The sequence below is a fragment of the Melospiza georgiana genome, chromosome 3, assembly GCF_028018845.1.
Source record: "Melospiza georgiana isolate bMelGeo1 chromosome 3, bMelGeo1.pri, whole genome shotgun sequence".
Classification (NCBI taxonomy): Eukaryota; Metazoa; Chordata; class Aves; order Passeriformes; family Passerellidae; genus Melospiza; species Melospiza georgiana.
Window position 1 is genome coordinate 81,414,258 of NC_080432.1, and position 19,747 is coordinate 81,434,004.

The following is a 19,747-nucleotide window of genomic DNA, read 5'->3' on the forward strand; positions in this document are numbered from 1 at the left end:
TATTTACAGTTCTTGATGGAATTTATTGCCACAAATTATTTCCACTCACATTTGGTCCTGCCTCAGATGTAAAAAATTAAATTGTTGCATGATTTAATTGGAGGATTTACTTAAGGCATCTGTGTATATATTGACAAGTCTTTTGTTTCTTCTTTGTAAGCAACAGATTGCCTGGCAGGGCAATGGGATACCCGAATTTTTGTTTACAAAAATGGCTAATATGTTTCTGTATTTTAATTGGCTGCTGAAAAGGAAGGAGATTAAAAAGGGGGAGAAACAGCAGCTGAGTTAAAAAATATGGAAATATGAGAAACTTACTAATTCCCTTTCAAATGTAAGCAGAAGGGAAGGAAGGGGTTGGGCTTTTTGAATTAGCGCACTAAAACTAGGATTGGTCTGGAAAGAATTTAATTATTTGTGCATAAATTTAGGCTGTAAAAGCCAAACATTTGGCAGACCTACAATCTTAGACCTGCTGGTTTGTGAGCCCTTTGCACATTTTGACTTAAATTTTATATTATGAGTTCAGATTTTTAGCAGAGATTTAAATGACAGTTTAAAAGTATATCACATATATACTACAGGTTATTAAGGGATTATCAAATTACTATAACAGATGGCTACAAGGGGAAAAAAAATAGGGGAAAAGTGGTCTCCAGAGGGAAGTCTCTGCAGATTATTGTGAGATTGGTCTGAAGGAAACATCAGCCCTTGTCATTAAGTGTGAAGTACCTGGAAGAAAAATCAGACCTTCAAATGCATCCTAGTTTTCCTAACAAAGCTGTGACATTGCTTTTAGATTTTCTTTTCTCTTTGGTTGTCTCACGTGGTGAAAATGTAGAAACTGTTCTGAATAACAGTTTCTGGATATCCATTACCCTCAGGGGTAGCTGAAGTCAGTGTCTGACCAGTGCTTGTGATAAAGTCTTGCTGAAGCTTGATTTTTCTTACAGTGCTAATTTCAATTGATGTGTCCATAAGTGAAGCTATGTACAGAGAGATACTCAGTATGATAGTTTTTTAAGGGCCATTGTAAGTTTCTAGGTACAGGAAAGCTTACTGTCATGTCTTTACTGTCTTGTCTTTATGTTGTGGAATATGGGTGTGTTGATGTTTGGGAAACACAGTCATGGTGTCTGGTTGGATGAATCCTTATCCTAGGAAGAGAACACAGCCATGGTGATGGGCAAAAATGCAGATTGTCTGCACCCATTTTCTGGCTCCTCCTGGGTAGCCTGACTGAATTTCATATCCAGAGCTGTACAATCTGGGCTGTAATAGTTCCTCTGCTCCTCTTGCTGTAAAGCCCTCTGTGAAAGGAGCTGCATCTCAGCCTGTTTGTTCAGCAGCCACAGGGACCTGTCCTCAGTCATTCTAGAGATTTCCATGCTATGGGTGGGAAAACCCAAATCATGATGCCCTAGTCTGGTTCGCTCTGAGTAAACAAAATTGCACAGTCAAGAGAGGGGAAAACTCCTCAAATAAGGATCATTTTTTATCAGGGATATACCTGATTTTCACAAAGCATCTGTAGAGTTTATTTGAGGAGGCTTATGTGGAAACACTATGAACCAGGCTGAAAATTACCTGGAAAGCTATAAACAAAGGCTATGAATGTACCTATGGAACAGCTCCTTCAGGAGGATATTTTGTATTCCTGAGCATGCCCAAAATGCATCACTGGCATTTGTGAGTTACCCTCGGGGCGGGGGTGCACCCAGCCCCAGAGATGTGTTTGATTTTCACCCCCATCCATTGTCTGTGAATCTTATTGTGAGGCAGCTCTGGAGGCACCCTGTGGGGGTGTCAGGAGGTGTTGGGAGCAGGACTCTCCTGTGTGTTCGTTAGTGAATGGAAATAGGCTGCTGCTTCCCAAGGAGCCAGGCACCAAGTGTGAAGTTTGAGAAAAGCATTCAAAAGCATTGCTGTCAGACAGGAGCCTCGGGTCTGATCCCTGTCACAAAAGTAGCATTTATGTACTGCTCTGAAATTTAAAGAACTATACAAAAGCTTCAAGTCTTTCTGTTCTTTTTCCTTTCCCCCTTCCCCTCAACACTATTTTTTAGTAAAACTGCATTAGTAAGTCACTGGGGTTTTTATTTCATTTCCATGTGTTTATCAATAGTTTGCAGTCAGTGGGAAGGCAGTTTATCATCTTGAAGATTTTAAGAACCCGAGTGTAAGCTGCAGTGGCCCTTGGACATTGCACTCTGCTGAAAAAGAATCTCATTCATGTGGTTCATTATAGAGATATTTTTTTTCTTCCCTGTCAACTCTCTGCAGAAGGAATTCTTGCTGAATAGTCCACAATGGTCACCCTGCAATTCCTGTCCTTAATGAGCTACTTCAGCTACTTCTCACACAAATAGATTTCAGAATAACTGGGCATAGATATGTAGGTATCTGGGTGGTTTCATTTGGTTTGGGTTGGTTTTTTTTGGTTTTTTTTTTTTTTTTGGTTGTTTTTTTGTTTAGTTGGTTGATTTTTTTCTTTTTTTTTTTTTTCCCTCTGAAAATGGTTGTCAGTCTTCATTTTCATTTCAGCTTTCAAGCCTGTTGAAACAGCAGCATTCCTGTCATTGCAAACGTTATTCAGCCGTGTGAACTGTGACTCATTCTGAAAGATTACACGAATTTCCCTCCCTGGTGTGCACCTATCCTCCTGCTGTTGGCTGTTTGCAGGCTGCCTGCTGCAAGCAGAGGTCAGGGGGACATGCAGCTGCAGAGCTGGCTTGCTAGCTTGCTTCCAGGCTCATGCTGTGCAGAGTATAGGAGTCCAAGTTTGCTGCAGGCAGGAAGTTTCAGGGTGAGAAATGCTACTTTTGTCTGCTTTTGGAGTAGAAAAAAAAAATCTCCATATCCTTTTCAGCATCTCTTTAAAGTAAAAAAAAAGCAAAAACCAAACCCCTCCAAACAACCCAAAATCCATAACAAATCTGAAAAATAACCCCTAAAGGAATAACAAACCTCATGCGGACCCCTTGGCTCACACTCACTGTAGACTATGTTTACTTAGGCTGCAAAAATATCAATTCATGATACCAGCTCAAGGCAAACGCCATCTGGTCTGGTGGTCCTCTTTAATAATCTTTTCTAATTATACCTTCTCTTTCCTGCATTCCTCTCTGGCATCAGAGGATCCCTGCTGTCACTGTGCTGGCTCTTGTCCTGATGCCACAGACCAGTCCTGTCTGGGAGCTCACCTGTCTGCCTCCATCCTCCCTGGCTAATTGCTCTCTCCTGCCCCTTTTTCCAGGGCTCCATCTGAAATACAGTCCTGTGGGAATCCCGAGAGGGGCTTCTGATTGTATTTTATTGAATGCCAGCATGAGCCTTGGAGGGAGAAACCCCATCCTGTCCATTATGGAAGCTCAGTTAATTGAGGATGATTAAAGGGAAGCTTGATAGTACCTGCCCGAGCGTAGAAGTGAGTTATGGTGCCTGGAGATGAAAGGCCATGAGGAATCAATCTTGATTTAGTACAACTTAACACCGTGCTTGTATTTTTATCTACTTGAGGGCAAGAGATGACAAGTCTAAACTTCCCAGCATGGCAGTGGGCAGAATTTGGAGAAGGGGGTGCAGATGGGAGCACAGAGCCCTGTTGCTCTGCAAGCACGTGTCTGAAAGGCCTTCTCTGTCCCACTCTACGTGGGAAGTGTTACTGGAAAAGCTGGCAGGATCCCCAAGGTTCAGAGCTGAGGGAGTGCAGAAAGCACCCACCAAAGCTACTTCCTTGGGGCTGTGTAAATGTGGAGTGGTAGGGCCACAGGCTGCCACACTTTCATTTTTCCAGGGGAACAAAGAATTCTGGCATATCTGTCAGGCAAGCGTGGGAGAGGAAGAGGGCTTTTCTCAAAGTCCTCAAGGAGCTTGTTTTCTCAATAAAATCTAGATCTTAAAAAAGAAAACAGGTTGCTTGCAGGGGTTTCCTTTGGTGATTAGTGTTTGCAATCCAAGTTCTTCTTTTGGTTGACATTCATACCTGATAGATATGAAATTAAAATAATATCACTATTTTGAGATGTTTTGATGTCGGATTTGGTTATTTAGATCTTGGTTTTCTTCATGCATTTCTCCCAGCTTACGTGGGTGTCCTAGAATAATTGGGTTAATACATGTATCCTGGATGAGGAGCACTTTCTGAGTTACCTGCATCCGCTTTCAAAGCTGATAATTTTGAATCATGGTTAGATGCTTTTTCAATGTAGTTGAAACCCTGCTTTGTTCTGAAATGTTTTTCATGTGTAGACAAGCCCGTAGGAAGCGATTTTAGTTTGAAATTAAATCTCCTTAGCTTATTAACCCATGTAATTTATGCTTGCATTGCCTTTAAGGTGTTTTTTGTTTTGCTTTGTTTTACAGACTGTAAGGTGGCACATTGAACTACAACCATGGGCAAGTCCAACCCCTTCCCTCAACTATGAGGCCTCAAGGTTCCTAAAGTACATTAGCACTTCTCAGGTAGGTTTTTTGTTTCAGTCTCCATTTAGAAAACACTTTGCCTGGTGCAGATTTTCCCCTCCTATCTAAGGAATTCACCTCACAGCAAACCTTTCTGAAACTGATTTATTTCTAAAGTTGCTTAACTTAGCACTGATGGTCAACATGAATATAAAGGTCAAAACACAGGTTTGAAAGAATGCATTATTTCCATGTTATTTATTTCCAACTGGGTTTGTGCCCTGACAGGAGTATGGTATGACTGAAATTCTAGATGTGGTGTTTCTCTCTCCCTCTCTCCCTCTCAGATGGAAAAATACAGAGCACTCTGTATCAAGGGAGTATATTCAACCTCTCCACCTCTCAATAACAGTATGATAAGCAGGCTCATTTTACTCCAAAAGGAGGCACTTGAGGTTCCCTCCTGAGTAAAATGAGAACAAGGCATCAGACCCTAAGTTGGACCAGTTGTTTCAATGATGCCAATAGAATATTGATATTTTCAAGACAAAAACAACAGCCATGGAAATTGGTGGGTGTATGTGCTTTTTAAAATATGGCATTTCCAAATCTAGATTGTGCTGATGGATACTTCAAGCCTTCAGCATACATGGAAATTCATGGGCCATCATGTTTTAACAGAGCCATCACTTATGCACAACAGCATCTGCGTGTGAATTTCCTGTAAGAAAAAAATGGAAAAGGTGCTAGATGCTCACAATTCCAACAGGGCAGATGCTCTTGGTACCCAGTCTATCAGCAATTGACCCTTGAATAGAGAGCTGACAGCATCATTACTTACTCTGAAGAACAGCAAAAAGCCCCAGGTGCCAACATCACTGAAATGTCATTCACGTATGAAATTCTTTGCTAATGCAGTGCTTTTGAGGCTGAGATAATTTGAAAAACCTCTAAAAAAGAAGATAGCAGGGTGTTCATGCATCCTCCAGCTTGTGGAGAGTTGGCTAAATTGTCAATAAAATGACATCTCTGTTGCCACTCATGCCAGCACTGAGAGGGCGCAAGGTAAGATCATGCATGTGGGACAGCAAGAGATGTGTGTAGAACTGCTTGTTTTGTTGTTCAGAAGTTTACACTGTGGTAGACATATTAAGTTTGAAAACATCCTTCATCTCAGCAACTTAATAAACAGTGGCAGATGCTGCTAAACTCTGCTAGTTGGGTCAAAGCCTAAAAGGACATCAATTAACAGAGGATTTATTGCTTTTGACACACTCAGCGAGAAGCTTCATTCCCAGAGTAACTGACACTGGTTGGGGGAATAAGCATAAGTGAAAACAAAAAATGGGAGGAATCCCTGTTCCTGACCTGGCAGATGTTACAAGATGAGTAACTGATGGGATAACACCATGACTGGTATGAGCACTTCTGAAAATGGCATTGTGCTTATGTAGATAGGCATGGGATGTCTCTTTCCTTGTTTGCTGAGCAAGTGTCTACTAATTACTGTGCCAAAGTTCAGCCCCGTGCCATTAGTGTAGAATGGCTCAAACTGCCAGAGCAGGAAGGTGCCATGTCAGCGGGGTCAAGGTGTGGCCAGAAAAAGCATTTTCAGTGCTGGTATTTTATGATCAGGAGAAGCCTTTTACTTGTGCTGTTATTTGTACAATAGCAGTGAGCAGAAGCCCAGAAGAGGATGCGAGCTTAGTGCATCAATAAATCATGCCACAGACTGATGATGGTGCTAAAGGCAGGTTCAGGGTTTGATTTCTGTTTGGTTTTTAAAAAAAAATTTTGCTGGTGTTGTTTTTGTTTGGTTTTGTTTTTTTTATTTTTAATAGCAAGAGGTATTCAGTAGCAAGAGCTGTTAAAATTGCCTCAAACTCTAACTGTTGTAATTGCTCATAATGCCATGAGTCAATTAAGTGGCAGCGTTGCAGAATCTTAGTTTTCTGCAGAGAGTACATTATTCTTCTGTGTCTTAAATTAGTGCTTATTATTGCAGTGCCATTTATTCCTTGATTGTTATGTGACTGAAGGGAAATGGGTAGTGGGGTGCAGAGCAAATCATTGCTTAAAATTTTGTGAATCCTGGGAACAGCATGAAGAGATGCTGTATTTGCTTTTGTGAATTTTCCATGGGAATTATGAGCCAAGGAGGAGCAGGGAGGTGATGATGCAGTGTGCAGCTCTTAGAATGTAAAGCTCCAGGTAATGATCTTTCAGAGCATACACTTCTTAAAGAATGAGAATTTTATTTACTTATTATAAAGTATGTGGTGAAGAGTGCCACATTAAAGACTGGGTTCCAGATTTTGCTCTCACCTCTGTGTAAAATTGTTTCATTTCTGTGGTTCCAGGTGGGAGCAGAGCAGTGCTTTTTAGTTTGGCTAGGAATGAGAACTGAACCTCTGCCGTCTGCTGTAGAAGAAGGAAAGGAGCAAGATGAGAACACTCTGTTTAGGACTGATATTTAACCTGGTTTTGTCCTTTCCACCATTTCAGTTGCTGCCTTTTTAACAGTGCCAGCTCCCATTCCTGCAGCCAGGGCTGGTACTGGGCCCAAAGAACAACTTTTCATCACGAGGGCCCAGCTGAGTTCCTGCAGCTCTTCTCATCTTTGCTTTCTTCTCTGCATGGTAGCAACCTGTGCCCTGCAACCCCTGACTGATGGCTGGGTTGAGAAGCCCTTCAAGAACAAGCTGTGCATGCTGATGCTGGTGCAGAGCAGTGCAGCCTTTCCTGGGCAGAATTAGCCACAGCTTTGGGCAGAATTAGCCACAGCTTTGGTGCTTCCTTCTGCTTCCCCTTGCCTCCTTGCCTGTGCTACAGTGAGAGCCGTACGAATTGTACCAGTTCTCCATCCCCTGCTGTGCTCTGGCTCTGCAAAGGGTGCAGCACTCCCCAGCTCTGTGCCTGCCTCTTCCAGAGTGGGTTTGGAGGAAGAGGCTGGAGTGCAAGTGGTGGCCTGGGGGTGAAATTCTGGAAATTCTGAAATTCTGGATGGATGTGCAGAGCTGGTGCTGCAGGCAGGGGCTCCTCTGTGGGGTGTCGCTCACAGGGCCATGGCTTTGCTGGCTCAGTCACCGTGGGTTTGGCTGTTCCAGGCTGCTGCTCAGCTGCTGGCAAAGCTGACTTCACCCCTCAGTGATTTTTGACACTCTGATGAACCAGTGCATTTTCAGTCTTTGCTTTCTCGGTCTGTACAAGGGCTTTGACTTATGGTGTCCCTCCCTGCAGGGTCTCTATCTCTTCTTTAGCAGGGCTTTTATCCTGGCTTTGGACTCCAGATGTCCAAGCCAGCTCAGCATGGACACACATGCTATGATTCCTCTGTTTAGTTATGCACTTGCTTAAATCCCTTTGTTGTTGGAGAGGGCATGTGTTGGGGTAAAGATTAAATCCCTTCTGGAGCTGAGATCCAGGACACTCTGGGTAAGGTACTCATTGCAGAGATGCTGCAACTTTGTAATTACAGTCTTGATTTTAACATTATTCAGGATGCAGAATCCACTCCAAGGTTTGAAAAGAAAAAAAATTAAACATTTGAATGCTGATACATCTTTTCCTCATGGAAAAAAATTAATTTGGGTATAGTACTAATGCTTAATTATTTGCTTTTCAAACAGCATTGCTCTCTGGGGAATTATGTAAGCCTTAAATTTCACCAAGTGGAACAGACAAACAAGGAAAAAAATAATCAAATCTTTGTAGCGGTGTATCAGATTGACAATAAGACTTAAATTAAACCAATGAACATTTTTCTTCTTTCCACTACTCCCCCAGAAGGCAAATTAAAAACAAGTTAAAAGTCTTGTCTTAAAAAGAAATATCCTTTGATTTCAACAGATTTCGTGTGAGCACATGAACCTGAGCAGCTTGAAAGGATACTCTGAAACCACAAAAAAGCCCTGGTCAGTCTGTCTTGATGAGAGGTTTAGCCTCATCCATCGAATCAGAAGCAAGAAATGCCGTCTCTATTCACTTGGGTAAGTGCTCTCTTTAAAAGAAAGGAAATTGTTTCATGGCAAGTAGCTTCAAAAAGCCCTATAAATACAACACAGGCTGCAGCAAGGTTGTCTTCTAAAATACAAACTTTGTTCAGGTGTGTTTATCATGTGTTGATGTGCTTCTGTAAACTTCATTTTAAGGGAAAAATCCTTTCTCCATGTGGGTCTTCATTTTCCTTTGCCTTTCTAATATTGGTATGAAAACAAATTGCTTGCTGGTGAGTTGTGAGTGGTAGCTCATGTAGAGGAAGATGGAAATCAAAGAGGTAAGCTGAGAAGCCTACAGCATCTGCCTTGAGCAGAGGTGACTTGCAAAACTGCCAGGGATTTCAACAGCATTGCTTGCAAAACTTCATTAACCAGCTCTGGGACAAATCAGTATGTTTCCATGTGAGAGAGTGTTTGCTCAACACCTCAGGGATGACACCTGCCAAAGTGATAGTGACAAAGACAGCTGTGGCTTTACTTTGAAATGTTTGCAGTGTTTATGATATTTACAGCACTTGAGAGTGAAGTTTTCACTCTTCTCAGGAGAACTGCTTTTACAGGTAGCAAATCCACACATGCCTGTTTCCCTGCTAGTAAAACATTCTGTTGTCCCAGAGGATGAGGGAGGTCAGTCCTCAGAGTGCATCAGGCCATCAGCACTCAGATGCATTAGGAGAACAGTCACTGGGATCTGGGGCTCATTTCACATAGATCACCATGTAGAGCAGCCTGATAAAACTGTCCTTGCTGTCCTGAGAGGCTGCTTTAGGTTAGAGGTGTATTGAAAGGCTTCATCTCCCTTGAACCAGTGGAGTTCATTCCTGTGATTTTGCTGCTGTGGATTTGCAAAGGGTGGATAGCAAGGAACCGTGCTGGGGTGGCATTTCTCATGGCAGGTAACACCTGCAGTGAGCATGGAGGAGAGGCAGGGTGCCCTCTAGTCAAAGGGAGTGGTTTTGGTTAGTTTGGGTGGGTTCATACTTTGATTGAGTTTATTTGAGCTATAAAGACCCAGATCCTCTGAGAGGGAGGTGCTCTCAGGTTTTGTTCAGCAGCACTGCTCTGTGGCAGAATAAGAACATGCCCCTTAGAGACAAATCACGTATACAGAGAGAAGATTTCTCTTGACTACTGTTGCTTCTTATTTTCTGAGTGTTCTTTGCAATATATTTCAAATTATACTTACCTGGCATTAATGCAAGATAGAAGTTTACATGATTTTTTCCTTCTCAGCTTTTCATGTTCCTATGAAACTTAGGGGAGATGCTGTGCATGCTCAGTTCCAGACTTCACTTTCTGACTGTAGTACTGAGTTATTGCCTCAGGGCCCTTCTAGCAGTCAGTAGGGAGAGGCAAGCACATTCAGGTGGAAAATCCGCAAAGCTAAATAGCGTTCTGGAGGTAGGTACATGTTGCAGTGTGTTGTGGGATTCATATTCCAATAGGTACAGCTTTCTTTTGGTTATAGTGGAAGTCTGGGGTAAGGTGGCTGCTGGTTTTAGGTATCTTGGCAAAGTACTCAAAGTTCAGTGGAATTAACCTAGATCTTGCCCTTCAAGCTGCATGATCATTAATATTAGATCTGAGCTCCTGTGTTGATGTCAGTTTTCCTTGTTGTTAAAGATCAAATGTGTACTGAGAATGGTATTTTTGTTAAATTGTCCTGTAGGTACAATGCAGAGTTGATTTAATCTGTGCTAGGAAGTGTAGGGTTTAGCAAAGATCAAAACTGATGTTGGCTCTCCCATAAATCATCAGATACACACATGCAGTAAGTAACCAGCCAGGAGGCATCACATGAAACACCTGAAAAATTACAGAGAAATACTTGAGGTTATGGAGAAGCAGTCAAAAATCCATCAGTTTACTTCTGCAAACTTTGGAGCTTGTTACTACATAATTTTTCCCCTCAGACTCACTTCCTTTAGTTTATGACAGACAGAAAAGTAATTTTGTTCTAAGGCAAAAATCCACTTTAAACATTTTTGTTATCTCTTATGTTTCATAAGGAGCAAATGGGGAGCAGCTGCTTCTAATGAAGAGCATTCACTGCGGAGAAAATGGATGGGGGGCAAATGTGAAAGTTCAGTGGGAGTGTTACCAGGAATCCTGAATTAAATCCATATATCATTAAAATTGGAATAAAACATGCTGGTTAAGCTTTGCCTCCTTGAATGCCATAGAAGAGGTTCCTTGTGAATGGGAGCGAGCAGTGTCTGGAACATCTGGGGATCTTTTTAGATTAGTATTAGTTGCTTCCACTACTGGGAGGTAGCAATGTTTTTGCTTGGGGGACAGGATTTCCCAGTGTGATACATAATTGCAATATGCATTAGTGAGCTCTAGTTATTAGTGCTAAATCTGCTTAGATTAAACTAAATCAGTTACAAACACCACAGGCAGGCACTCAAGCTGGGATAACATAAATGAATGGGATTTCAGAAACTTACCAGCAGAGGTTTAAAGAGTCTTCCTGTAATACGGCATAAATGCCCTTTCAGGTGCATCCTAAAGTGTATGTAGGAGCTTTAGGATTCAGGCAGGGGGTCCATCGCTTTTTCTTGAGCTGCTGAGCTCGGTTATCTTCCTTTGAAAGAGGAGGGGAGGAGGGGGAGCAGAGAAAGGGAGAGCTGGACCTTAACTTGCATGTGTTTACAGCTGTGTCCTGCGGTCGCTGTGGGAGCTGGAGTACCTGCAGTTTTCAGGCTGGATCAGCTACAGGTGTAGTGCAGAGCGGACAAAGCAGCTTTTGTGCCTCTGGGCGCTCGCTGTGCCCCGGGTGATGCAGGGGCGGGTGCGATGCTTCTGCAGCCCGGTGCCCATTGTGAGTGCAAGGCTCTGTGCCCGTGCCCTGTGCGAGCCCCGGGAGCAGCCAAGGGACAGCGCTGCCCGCTGTGTCCGGGTGAGCGCGGCCGCCCTGCCGGCGGGGAGCGGAGCTTTCCCTGCGCAGCCCGGACAGCCGGCCCCGGGGCTGCTGCTGCTTTTTTTTTGTCTTTCTCAAGCTGCCTTATCTCTTTGCGTGATCCTGTCTGAACCAGTTCCTTTGGAGAAGACCTGATTTTCTCTCCTATATATTTGTTGCTGGCTGGATCTCTCTTCAGGCATAAATTTGAGCTGTTAACTGGAGTGTCAGAAGACACATCATGCCCGTCTTTACCTCATCTGTATTTTTTTTTCCCCTGTTTTTTCCACCACAGTGAAGCTCCCTTTGCAGTCCACATCAGCAGCAATCTGTTGGGAGGCAGCCTGAGGTTTGTCTGCACCAAAAGCATCTGGCCCTCTGGCTTGTGCCAGCTGGTACGGCTGGAAGTGTGTCACGGACACACGTGGCCATCAGTCGCTGGTGGGCTCATCACTAGTGCTGTGACTGTCCCCAACAATTCCCATGCTGTCCATTTTTAGCCAGTGCCTCATTCCTGAGGGATTACACTGCTCGTTGTCCCTCGCTGTCCCTTCTGTAGAAAGCCACATGCAAACAAACATGTCGATTCACTTGGTTAACTTCTGAACTTTTTTCCTAATGCGTGTTGAATGTATTAAAAGAAAACTCCTCTCTTTTCCTCCCACACAGCTGTATGGGTTGGAATCCTGTGAATTAGGGTTGTTCTTAAAAGCATGCTGGGCTATTTTTGCACACCCTGTCTCTTCCTGTTTTCCCAAAGGGAAGGTGGTTGAGAAGACAGAGTCCTAGGGTATTGTTAAAGTGTGCTTGGCCAGTGTTACAGCAAGTGTCATGCTGTCCAAAGCAAATGCTCTTTCACACATTGTTTCATGAGTTGAATTCATTTTATCTTACCTGTATGTCATCTGTGTAGATCATTTAGCGCTGGACTAATGTTGTACCATAGTGTGTTGCGTGATTTGGAATGTGCCACGTTTCACATATTGATGCAAATAGCCAAAATTATTTCAGGCCCACATCTTTGCTTAGGATAACTGTGGTGTAGTGTAGCAGGTGCTCTGCTAGTGCATCTAAGAGTGCTGCCCTGTCACGGTCTGTGCACAACAGATAAATGCTCTGCTGTTAGTACAGAGTGAATGATCTCAGTTGTACAATTTGCAGTACAACTGATTTGAAAAAATCCTAATTCTCTTCTCAGTGCTACACGTGTGTATATGAAACAGCTTAATTTTATTTAAGTTCAATGTTTAGTGCATGATTTGAATCACATTTGGAATAAGCTTGGGGGAGTAGGAATGAAGAGAACATCCTGTTTTACAGAGTAGGAAAGGCCTGTGGTTCAGATGTGTGACAGCAATGGTAAATACCAGATTTTTTTCATTTTAGTGCACCCTGTGTGAGCCACTGGGCTGTAGGAGGTGGGAATATGGCACAGCCTTTTAAAACACGTCTTCTCAGAGAGGCAGGGACTGAGACAATACTGCTGTTCAAGGGGGCTATTAATTTTTCTTCTTCTTTGGGGTCTTCACCAAATTAGCAGCAATCTTTCTCTCAGGTTTATGTCACAACTCTGCTACTGTTGTAAAGTGCTTATTTTTAAATATGCAATTTTAAATCGGTGTCTTCCTGTCCACAGAGAAAGAGAGGCATTTGATTCTTGTGTCTTGTCCGTACTGGTGGTCACTGTGGGTCACATTTGTAACAGGTGACAGATGTGGTGTGAAATATGCCAGATTTTTACAAAGTAAATGTATTTTCTCTTCTGCTTATGGCTTGGTTATTGGAAGTTTGTACAGCAGAGACTAAGGAAAGTATTGTAAACTTTTCAAGAAAAAAGCAAATTGAAAATAGAGAAATATATATAAGCATAAAATATTAATATGAATAATGACAGCACAAAGATTCCAATGTTTAATTTACTTCTGTGCAAATTTTTCCAACTTCTGAATTAAGGAAAAGCTCTTTGGGAAAGTTATCAGCCTGGCTAAAAGTGGTTTAGTTCTTGCCTAGAAAGTTCTAATATTGCATTGAGCATGAATTTTCTTCAAGTTAATTCATCCTCAGAACATCCTACTCACTAATAGTTCTTTTGGCTGCATTAATAGTCACTTTTTTTTAATATTTTTTTTTTAACATAGTTTAGGCAACGATGACAACCAGTTTGAGCTGAGCATGGCCAACAGTGGGTGTGAGGTGCATCGCTTTGACCCCAGCATCAAGTCCGCTCACATCCAGCAGGGCCGGCACCTCTGGCACCATCGGCTCTCCATCGACTGGAGGGATCCCAACCCAGCCATCGCAGCTCACAAACTGCACAGCAACACTAAGAAGCTGGGCACCGTGCTGAATGAATTTGGACATCAGAAGGTAAGGAAGGGCCTGTCTGTCAGGTTTCTGACTGCAGGGTTAGGTGTTGGGAAGGCTCCAGATCTCCCTTCTTGCTGCCTGAGGAGACCAAGCACTTTCCAAGCTCTTCTCCTGATAGTGGATCTTTCTTCAGCAGTACTTGTAACACATTTCTTTTAGGGGTGCCTTTTCTCTCTTGCTTTCTCTGTGTGCTGATAACAGCCACAATGATTTTAAATCCCTAGCTGTGTAGCAAACACTTTCTTTCTCCTTCTCACTTCTTTTTCCCTTGAAGTATCTGGTGACATTGGATGCTAGCACATTTCATCCTATGGAAGTTCTGGTCTTTGCCTGAGTAAAACTACTCACAAAGACAAGTTTATAAAGGGAATACAATATTTGCAACAGTAATTAAAAGAGAAGAGGTAATGGATGGTTTGTTGACATTTTCAAGGTCACTGTTCCTAATTACAGTCCTCAAAAACAAAAACATCCTGTTTTGAAATTGGCAGCAATCGGTGGTGTGTTTTTTTAACATTTCCCCGTTTGTTTTTAAGGAACTATAAAGAATCAAGAATCTTCAAATCTCAAATAAATGTTGCCATAATACATCTCAGGAAGTTCTTAGGTTGCTTTTAAGAGAGTTTTTCCGTCAGAGGAAATACAAACATGAATTCGAATGCTAATATAGTTCATTGCCTGCAGCTAGTTCTGCTTGTCATTGTTTTTCAAGAAATAGGCAGCCTGGGCTAAGGAGGTGCTCTTCTGTAAGACTTACAAAGCAAGCAGGGCAACGTTTGTTTGGCTTGTTATTTAAAAATGCAAGATGTCTTTTTCGGTTCACTTTTTACCTTTTTGAAATGTTTTCTTTTGGTTCAGCTCTACTGATTGGAACATTTTGAAGATAAGAGCAGAGAAAAGGAGCCTTTTTCTTCTTCTTCCTAGTCATACTGTAACTGTGCTGGGCTGTGCATGAGTGAAACATCTGGGGAGGCAGAGATGGCTTTTCTTTGATGAGTGCCTTGCATTGTTTTGATTTTAGAAGAATTAGTCACACAGCAAAAAACTAATGGCCTGATCCAGAAAAAGTGTACAAGTGACATACCAGACCTGCTGAGGCCAGTGTCAGATTATCATGATAGAATAGAGTGCTTGTAACACCTTCTGTGAAGGAGAAGGATGTAGGGGTGAATTCTGAGTGTGTAACTTTCTGAAAACTGTGGGCTGGATGGCAGCCAAGGAACATAATGCACACATAACACATGCAACCAGGCTTTCCTCTAGCTGTGCACTTTAACGTGGGCTTTGGTTAAGTGTTTAGGTGCATTATGAAGAGTGTATAAAGCCTCTTGCTCTGGTAGCATTTGAGGAGCTCCCGTGTGCAAAGCTATGGCTTAGTGAAGTTAGGAGCTGATTTTGTCCCAGTGGGGATAAAGGTGTTACACACTCTGAGACTTTCTGGTGCTTTATACTTGTGAAATACCTGAGTGGGCTGACTGTCCACTTTCTGTTTAGGTTTTCTTTAACTTAGAAGGAGGGCAGCCTGAGAAGTTGTATATCGTGTAGAGACACCATTCTTCTGGTGAATGTGAGTGGAATGTTCCCTTGACTGCATAAATAAGTTAATTGAAAACAGTTTCACAGAATATTTTCCAAAGCGCTGTTTTTCAATTAGAAAATTCAAACATGTGCTTCATCCTATTTTTAATTTAAAAAACCCTTCTGCCTACCCTCAACATTGTTCCATTCCCACTTCAAGGCAGGAATTCCAGGCAGCTGCATTTGAAGTTAATGCCTCATTTTATCCATGCTTTATTCTTTGAGATTTGGGACTTGATCCAAGACCCTGCAAGTGACTGAAACTACTTCCACTGATGTTAGAAAATCAGGCTGATGAAGACTGCACAGACAAGATCTCCTGAAGTTCTTCCTGTTGTAGTCTTGAAAAGAAAACTGGCATTTTGGGGGTTTTGTGTGCAAGACAATCAAAGAACTTGGATGGGCACATTTGCATCCTGACTCAGATGAGAGCACACCTGCTATTCTGCAGGCAATACTGGGACCTCATCCACCACCAGGGAAACCCATCCTGATATTTTAGCAAGAAATACAAACACTTTTTGGAGTCAGAGTGGATGTGAGAAAAGATTAGAAGAACTTGATCTTTCTAACTGGCTATGTGGCAAAACTCCTCAGTTCTCTGAGGATTGTAAATAGCCTGGAGGCAGAGGACTTATCTAGTAATATATTAGGATGTGGCTGATAAAGGGAACATGTAGTCAGAGTATTTTTGGGAACTATTAGAGTGTGAAATCTCTTAAGCCCTGGAATAATATCCAAAGGATGTCATAGGAGCCTTATTTCCTGATATACAGATCTAAACTGAAAATTTACTGGTGTATCTTCTGAGAAGAGCAATATTTTATCAGCCACAGGAAAGCATAAAGATGTAAAAATTGATCTTGCTCATCCTCCCTTCCCATCCTCCCTGCCCTCAAGCTTTTTGCTGAACATGCACACTCTGTAGTGCACTCTTGATGAACAGTGAAAAAGGAGAAAGCCACTGAGGGCCCGTGATTCTTATGGCAGTGGAGTTCTACTTTATGAAAGCATTCACTTTCTCTAACTACCTACAGGGGTGAGGATGCTGCAATGCTGGTGTTTCCCATGGATTAGTGATAGATGCATGGAGAGTTTCCTTTCTAGAGAGTTGTTGGAGAATTCAAGTGAGAAGGGCTCTTGAATGGCTTGTGGTTCAGTCCTCTGCTCAAAGCAAGGCCAGCTGTGAAGTCAGACCAGGTTGTTCAAGGCTTTATCCACTCTGGTCTTGAAAAACACTGAGTTTTCTCCAGAGCAGAGACTTTCCAGCTTCTCTGGGTCAGTTGTTGTCCTGCTGGACTGTTCTCTTCATGAAAATGTTTCTCTTCATATCCAGTCTGAACATCCCTGATTTCCTTTCATGTCTGTTGACTCTTGTCCTGCTTCTATGCACTGCTAACTCTTAACAAGAAATTCAAACCAAGATATTAAGTGTATTCTGTATTCCAAAGATTGTGCTGTGAAGCACAATTAAAAACCTTCTGCAGAAAGGCCCTGAGGAGCAGAAAATGGGCAGTGGTCATACACGCAAATGTTTATTTCAGTAGAAGTTTTCCTCCCTCTGGAGCTCTGCAGGATAAGTCTCTTGTCATGCCCTCAGTAAGTGCCATGAGTTTATATTCCTTGGCAGTATGACTTACCAGTGGATGAAATTATTTCTTGTAAAACAAATTCATCTGCAAAGGAGGATCTGAGAATGCTGGGTAAAACCCTAATTTAATCAGGAAATGCTCGTAGCTGTAACTTTGAGGGGACAGCAGAGCTGTGTTCAACTCCTGACATTCAAGTTATCTCAGACAAATTTTGTAAGAGACCACACTATGTCGTTGTTTGTTATGAATAGAAATGTAAATCAATCTTTACATCCTGATTTTGATGTGAAGGTTTTAATTTACACTCTCTCTTCATGAAGATTTTTTTCTGTAACAACTTGGATAATCTTGCTTCATTTCATTGAATAGGCTTCAATTTAGGATTTCAAAAGGAAAAAACTCTTCACCTGTTATTTAATACTCAACACAACTTCAAAACACTATACCCTGAAGTCATTTTGATTAATAACATCATCTCCTCCTAGGCAAGTAATTTACCACTTGCTCTTCTCCTCAAGTAGATACTATAGAATTTATTTTGTGCTGCTTTCAGCTTTGTGAAGGCTGATGTGAAAGGACAAGTATTAAAGAAAGGATTAACCATTTTTGCTTAAAATCAGCTCTGTTGGTAGTACACAAATAGATATAAAAGTCCAGAGAAAATTTGTAACAGCTTAGATGTACAGATCTGCTCTAGATCTGTAGATCTGCTACAGGTTGGCTATGTGTGGCTTAGCATCATAACAAATGAGACCAGGTCTTTCGACTCGTTGCATCAGAAATCCTAAAGTAAGTGTTTGGAATTCTGAATTCATGAAAGGGTTTTAATTTTTTCTTTGCTTTTTATGCTTATCTGGGGCTTTTCCAGAATCTCAATTCTAGAAGGATAAAACCCACACTTCATCTGAATTTTGGCCTCATTATTCTTGCATCCAATTTTTCTTGTGCAATCAATGGTCTCTAAGCTTAAGTGGCCCTTTTTCTGCAGCTGCTATTTACCATCTATATATAGCAGTGAAGAAGAGCCTTTGCTTTTGCAGGGTTATCATTCTGGCCTTTCTAAGATTTCTCCAACATGAGAGATCCTCTATTTCCTTTAACATCTTATTTGTGTTGAGCTGCCCCTCTTGCAGCTGGAGCATCAGCAATCAGTACTATTCAGAAGTCCCAATGGTGTCTTTGCTAAGGTTCAGGCTGTGAATGCCTTCTTCCTGGAAATGTCCTGACTGTCCTTCCCTGGAAATGTCTGCAGTTACTGCTTATCATCTTGTTTGCTTTTTTGTGACTCATCAGACTGTCTCCTTGTTATATCAGTTTCTGAAGGGCACAGTAAAAAGAGTTTTGTCCTAGAACACCGAATAGTTTCATAGTGTAAATGGCTGGTCGTGACCTATTTGCAGAAGGAGTAACTCTGCTCAGTGAAGTCCCATTTTAGCACTGCACCCTTTTGCACCAGGCAGATGCAATACCATAGCACTTAGAGCTTATAGTCTAAATAAATGACCTGCCACAGGATGGAGGAGCACAAACCTCACCTCCATTAACTTAAATTTCTATATTTGAGATAGTTGTTGAGGTCCTTATAGACTCAAGCTAAGCTGTTATGGTGCAGTTTGTCTCATTCAAGGGCAGACATTGCTGCAGCTTAAGCAGGAACTGGTGCTGCTTGGGAACCCTTTGTTTGGGGGTCTCTCAGAGAATTGGCAAACCTTGCTCCCCTTGCTGAAAAGAGGCAGTCAAGCTGGTGCAGATGTTTCTACCTGCAGTTGGAAATGCTGCCTTCTGTAGCCTTGTAATAGTTGCCCCTGAGTAATCCACAAGCTCATGGCACACAGTGTTTCTTTCCTGCATGTATGTCTTTTTTCATTTCAGGGATAATGAAATCAAGGTGGTGATAGGTCTGTATTTGCTTAATCAGCCGGGACTGCTGCTGCCTGAAGTATTTTAATTGTAGGTAGGTTGAAGAGTTTGACTGCAACTAAAAATGGGCTTGACAACCTCATGTTTCTGGAAGCAAAGATCTTTGGATAGTGATTTACTGCTCACCACCTCTTGCTTTTGGTGTCGTGTGCACAAAGTGCCTCATGCACTTTCCTTTACGGGTTTTCTCTTGGTCTCTTATATCTCCTTTTGCCTCATTTAAATTCTCTCCACCAGGGGCTCTTCCCAAGACATTGTTAAGAATATTGGTATTTCTAGACAGCGACCTGAAGGTGCTGTTCAGTATGCAATTGTCAGGCATGGAGGAAAGATCTTTTTAATGATACCCTTGGCTGAATATGGTGCAATCCATAGCCTTTTCTTCCCCTAGGAAAAGGCCTAGTGCAACACCTGAATTGTAATGAAAGTGTTGAAGCAGAACTTATTCAGGTCATCTTTCAAAATAAGAAATAAAGGCACTTACAAAGGATATTATCATCTGCTAAAAATGAGAAGGGAAGGACAATTTTTTTAGGGTTTTATTTTCCTTTTTTGTTTTTTTTTTTTTTTTTTTTTGCTACCTTTGTTATGGTTGCTAAGACCCTTCAGAAAAAAATCGGGTAGTAAAAATCTGCTTTCCCCCAGCTTTGCATGAGGGCTGTGCAAGCTGTGCTCAATTCCACCTTGCTATTTGACTATTGCAGTGTCTAAGAGTTGCATTCAGAGGAGCATGGCACTGGCTGCAGGAATTGTGGGGCAGTGCACGGAGCTGTGCTGCTGCTGCAGGAAACCAGGCAGTCCCCTCCTCCTGTCAAACCTGGAGCTCAGCAGGAGCCTGGGCAGCCTTTCCTGCTTCACAAGGTGGTACCAGGTGCAGGTACCTGCTGAGCTCAGACCTGTGTGCACACTCCCCAGCTCCTCCTCAAGCCACTAATCCTGGCTTACACACTGTAATGTGAATTTTATGGTTTTATTTTGGTGAAGTA

General features: G+C 42.1%; 1 protein-coding gene across 1 annotated transcript in view; it reads left to right on the forward strand.

Annotated features, from left to right (window-relative positions):
* The window catches only part of METTL24 (methyltransferase like 24), a 44,575-nt gene that overhangs the window by 15,701 nt on the left and 9,127 nt on the right, over positions 1-19,747 (forward strand). The window contains exons 2-4 of the mRNA XM_058020836.1: positions 4,366-4,464; positions 8,254-8,393; positions 13,443-13,671. Coding sequence (XP_057876819.1) covers positions 4,366-4,464; positions 8,254-8,393; positions 13,443-13,671 — 468 coding nt within the window. The remainder of the gene's footprint in view (positions 1-4,365; positions 4,465-8,253; positions 8,394-13,442; positions 13,672-19,747) is intronic.